General features: G+C 40.6%; 1 protein-coding gene across 1 annotated transcript; it reads left to right on the forward strand.

Annotated features, from left to right (window-relative positions):
• Window positions 1–3,161: 3,161 nt before the first annotated feature.
• LOC115255171 (uncharacterized) lies at window positions 3,162–4,274 on the forward strand. Its single transcript, XM_029853100.1, has 2 exons — window positions 3,162–3,788; window positions 4,023–4,274. The coding sequence occupies exons 1-2, from the start codon at window positions 3,162–3,164 to the stop codon at window positions 4,272–4,274; spliced, it is 879 nt and encodes a 292-aa protein (XP_029708960.1).
• The last annotated feature ends 1,184 nt before the right edge of the window (window positions 4,275–5,458 follow it).

The following is a 5,458-nucleotide window of genomic DNA, read 5'->3' on the forward strand; positions in this document are numbered from 1 at the left end:
CGTCAACAAGACCAAATCGTTGGATGTAAACACGATCAACCCTTCCAGCTTTACGGTAGCTGGGCAATCATGAATATACCACATTCTGCAGCCATAGGTAGTTCTCCACTGATACACAGCAGGTTTCACTGATGTGTGGCAGTACAGACCCCGCAAAAGGAATAACATGGGCATCATCAACATTGGTTTAGGTGAGTTATTCTTTCTATTGAAAAAAAAAAATAAATAGCAAGTCAACTTAACTTATTTGAAGCGTTTCATACCAAGTCCCCCACACTGTCCAGGATGAGTGAGTGGAAATCGGGGCGACACTCCGTCGACGGCGACGACGATGACGACCAAGAGAGTGGCTGTCACAAGTGCACACAAGAATTTATGAAAGAGCTGTTAGCGAAAAGCGGGCAACGTGGATGAAAAAAAAAACTCGGTATGTAACAGCAAAATATGAAACACATACTCGCGCGCACACACATACCCCGCCATGGTGGAAAACATAAACCGGACAAGAAATTTTTCCGCCCTATGATGTGACAGCACGAGTGAGAGATTAACTGCTTTCGGTCGCATGTCGCTGGCTGGTTTTGCTTGCTAACTTGCCAGCGTTCCGTCTCGTCGTCGTCGTGGTCGTCCGTCGCCGTCGTCGTTGCCGTTGTTGTGATGAGGTGAAAAATGTCTCGACAACCATCAGCCCAGCAGCAGCACCAGCAGCAGCACCATCATCAGAGTTGTACAGTGGGTAACAAGCGTAACTCAATTTAAAGCGGAATGACGTGTTTTCCGTGTCAGTTGAGAAGGAATGACACACATTTCTGGCGAATGTGGGGTGTTGATTGAATGCATGGACACGGAATGGTCGAGACATTTTGCAATGAATGGCGCTTGGGAAATAATTTTCTATGTTGTTGAAACAAATGGTTAAACCCTTTGGAGCCGGAGGGGTTATATATATGACCACAACTTCGAAACGGCTGTATAAATTCACACATTAAATGAAACGGAACACTGTCTTCAGTAAAGCTGTTCCAAATTTAAGAACTCAAGAATCAAGAAAAATGGAAATATTTGTATTTAAAATTTTATTGACAATCTGGAGCATGCTGAACATCAAGAAGTTTGAACAAAACAAAATAATTGACATATCAGTTAATCGATCTGGAGCTGCTGATAAGGATGGTATCGCAGCTGAATTCATAAAAATGGGCCCAGAAAAGTTGGCCACCTGTCTGCACCGGCTGATAGTCAGGATCTGCGAAACCGAACAGCTACCGGAGGAGTGGAAGGAAAGGGTAATCTGCCCCATTCACAAGAAAGGTGACCATTTGGAATGTGAGAATTTCAAAGCGATCACCATTTGGAATGCTGCCTACAAAGTGCTGTCCCAGATCATTTTCCGTCGCCTGTCACCTAAAACGAAAGAGCTCGAGGGAAGTTATCAAACCGACTTAATCGACGGCCGGTCGACAACGGACCCGATCTTCACCGTAGGGGAGACTGGGTGGACTTGATCCCTGGGGAGACTTGATCCCTCTCCTGTATTTCGTCTTCGAGTTAGAAAACACTAATCAACTGTTTTAGAAAAATGTTAAGAATATCTCAAAACTACTATTTGGTTGCAAAATTAATAACTAAGATAATACATGAACATAAATTAAACAATTTTTAGAAAATGAAAATTGAGCAACAGAAGAAGATCTCTTTTTTAAGATTTTCATTATTTTATTGATTAGATAAAATCACCCGCAAAACATAATGTTAAGGTACAAAGCATTCGGCAATAATGTTATCTATACGTATACTTTTTTTGGAGGCAAAAATAATTGTACCAATTAAAATATTTCAATTTTCCTAAAATATTTGAAGTGGGTTCACTTGATCCCTTAAACTTGTGGAGATACGATCCCTCAACTGAATTGCTTACTAACACCACTAAGCACTATAAAAAACACACAGTCATCGTAGAAGCAGTGGCTGCCATAAACATTTATAGGTAAGCATTGATTTTGCATACAGAAAATAAATACATACAGGGGATGGCCAAAATGTTTGGGATAGGCAACTTTTTTTCTCCCACAAAAAAATTCAACATGCTGTAACTTTTCATAGAGTGCATCAAAAAATCTCAAATTTTGACTGTTTGTCAATCTATTATGTGTGCATCATTGGTACAAATTTGGGCTCGATTGATTAATTTTTCGCGAAGTTAGAACCGTTCGCGTAAAACACTATTTTTTAGACAACTCATTTTTGAGCTGTCATAACTCGGAAACCAGTGAACCAAATTGAATGAATTTCTTAACGTTTATCAACAATATATTGATACTCAATACGACGTTATAAAATGTAATATTTTCTCACGGCGAATTAAGTTATATCGGGTTGAAATTTTTACCCATATAGAGGAAAATAAGTAAAATTAACAATACCGCACAAAAATTATTAAATGCGTTTTTCCTTCAATCTAAATAGGCTCTAATATATCTGATTAGAGATAATTTGAGAACAGAAGTGGAAAATCTTTGGATATCAATACTAAAATTTATTCACATTAATGTAAAAAAATTACATTTTTTCGAGAAAAGTCCAAAAAGTGTCAATCCATGATAACTTTTTTCAACGTCTAAAAAGTATCTATGTTTTAATAATTTGTGAAGCATTTACATATTGTTAGTGTACGTTCAAAATTTCATTCAATTCGGTTTACTGGTTTCCGAGATATGACAGCTCAAAAATGCGTTGTCTAAAAAAAGGTGTTTTACCCGAACGGTTCTAACTTTGCGAAATATTAATCAATCAAGCCCAAATTTGTACCAATGATGCACATATAATAGGTTGACAAACAGTCAAAATTTGAGATTTTTTGATGCGCTCTATGAAAAGTTATAGCATGCTGAACTTTTTTGTGAGAGAAAAAAAAGTTGCCTATCCCAAACATTTTAGCCATCCCTTGTATAATGTAACCGGCGTTACTGGCAGCCCTGCCTCACAAGTTTGACATTTCACTACCAAAACAACACTGAGTTGGGTTTTTTGAAGAAAAAAAAGTTCGTCTTGGAGATTTCTGCGGGAAAATCGAAAAATCCTGTAAAAACATCAGGTAAGAACTGTGAATTTATAATAATTGTGAACTTTTTCTACCATAAATACTGTTTTTGGGTTTCAGAATGCCACGAATCTACAAAGCAAAAGGAAAATTCATCGGTCGAGTGCGAGTGAATGAAGCCTCACTGCAGCAAGCGGTGGCCGCTGTGCTGGAGGTTCGGCCCATTAAAACGACCGCTAAACAGTTCGGGGTACCAGTCATGACCGTCAAACGCTATGCCCGGAAACAGAAGGCTTCCGACAAGTTGATTCGCTACGGACCGATGTACGGATCGTCATCGAGAGCCTTTTCCGACGAAGAGGAGGAAATGTTGCAGGATTATGCGTTAAAGGCGAGCAAGCTTAATCACGGACTTACTCCCATTGGTGTCCGGAAACTGGCTTACCAGTTTGCACTTGCAAATAATAAACCAATCGCAGCAAAATGGGTGAACGGTTTAGCTTCTTTTGAGTGGTATTATGGATTCATGCGCCGGCGCAAAAGTTTGGCGCTCAGGAAAGCACAGGCAACAAGTTTGAGTCGCGCTACCAGCTTCAACAAGCACAATGTTGCTCAATTTTTCGACAATCTGCGAACGGTTCTAGCACGGTACAACTTTGAGGCAATCGACATCTGGAATTTGGATGAAACTGGCGTAACTACTGTCCATGACCCAACAAAGATAGTGGCTGCTAAAGGATGCAAGCAGGTTAGCAAAGCTACATCCGGCGAAAGAGTTGAGTTAGTCACGGCATGCTGTACTATTAACCCTTAAAGGGATACCTGGGGTCCATTGGACCCCAGGCGCCTTTCAGAGCTCGTCTTTGATGGAACACACTCAGCGAGGTGACGAAACTGAGGCCATGAAGGTATCTCTTTTAGGGTTAATGCTGCAGGAGGATTTATCCCCCCGTTCATGATTTTCCCTCAAAAAAACTGGCAGGATAGGATGCTCAGCAACTGCTACCCTGGAACTGCCGGCAAACCCCATCCAAGTGGTTGGATGACCGCCGAGAATTTCGTCAAGTTCCTTGAGCATTTCGTGAAACACAATAAGTGCTCGATCAGTAGGCCATGCCTCATAATTATGGACAATCATGACAGCCACATTAGTATCGACTATCTATCTTACGCCAAGACCAACGGAATTAACAATCCCACCGCACACATCGCACAAACTGCAGCCACTGGATAGGACTGTGTATGGCCCTTTGAAAACACTCTACAACCGGGCATGTGATGATTGGATTTCACAGCATGCAGGAAAAACACTGAATATGTATGAGATAGCGGAATGTTTTGGCAAAGTTTTCCCTCAAGCGTTTACTGCAAAAAACATCCTCAGTGGATTCCAAACAACTGGGATTTTTCCTATGAATTCGAAAATATTCACTGACGAAGACTTTCTGTCTTCATACGTGACTGACAGACCTGAACCCGTTGATCAAACAAGTACCGCTCCTGTTGCTGTCGATGAGGGTGGATCAATCATTCAAAAAAGTAATGCTGCTGATGTCGACCGACAGGAAACTGGTTCATCCGACGGCATTTCAGGAACTCCAGCTCCGGAAGCTTCCGCGCCAGTTGATGCACATGATACAACAATTGACTCCATCGGTGATCAACAGAAAGGAACCAGGAAACGTCGTAAACCAGAGCAGTAGCTCTAGATTTCTTCCAGAGGCAGAACCCCGGGCAGAACCACCAAAGCTTCCGAAGAAAACAGTTCGGAATAAGTCCCAGGTGCAACAAAAAACAGCGTCTCCTCTCACTGCACATCCACCTACACCAGATGTCAAGCAGGAACCTCGTAATGATCCAGCGACTGGACACAAATTCAAGTCTCCAGAGGAAATTCGAACGTTTCCCAAAGCTTCACCACGCAAAAAATTGCGGAGGGGTCGGAAGCGTGGTGCGACTCAAATCCTGACGGACACTCCTATTCGAGTGAAAATCGAACAGGAGCTTAAAATCAAACAGGAAAAACAACAAAACAAGAAACAGCCCAACAAAAAAACATGCCGTCGTAAACTTTAATTCTCCAACAAGTCCGAAAGTCAAATATATTTTTGCTGTTTCACATCAAACAATAAGTTGTCGTGAACATAATTAATGTAAACTGAATGAATTTGAATAAATGGTTAAAAACGATGACTGAGTTTCTATTTCATTATTAATAGACTGAATTACCGAAAACGTTTTAAAAAAGAAATTCGAATAACGTGACGATTCTTATAAAATTTGGAAACATTCGTTCAAAATATCATGGGGAGATCGTTTTATTTAAAGTAATAGTATTTCTGCTGGCATAATTTTCTCACAAAAAGCAAAAAAAAAGTTTTAAAATTGCTGTTTTGGGGAGGGATCATATCTCCCCAA

This window comes from Aedes albopictus, chromosome 2 (assembly GCF_035046485.1).
Source record: "Aedes albopictus strain Foshan chromosome 2, AalbF5, whole genome shotgun sequence".
NCBI lineage: Eukaryota > Metazoa > Arthropoda > Insecta > Diptera > Culicidae > Aedes > Aedes albopictus.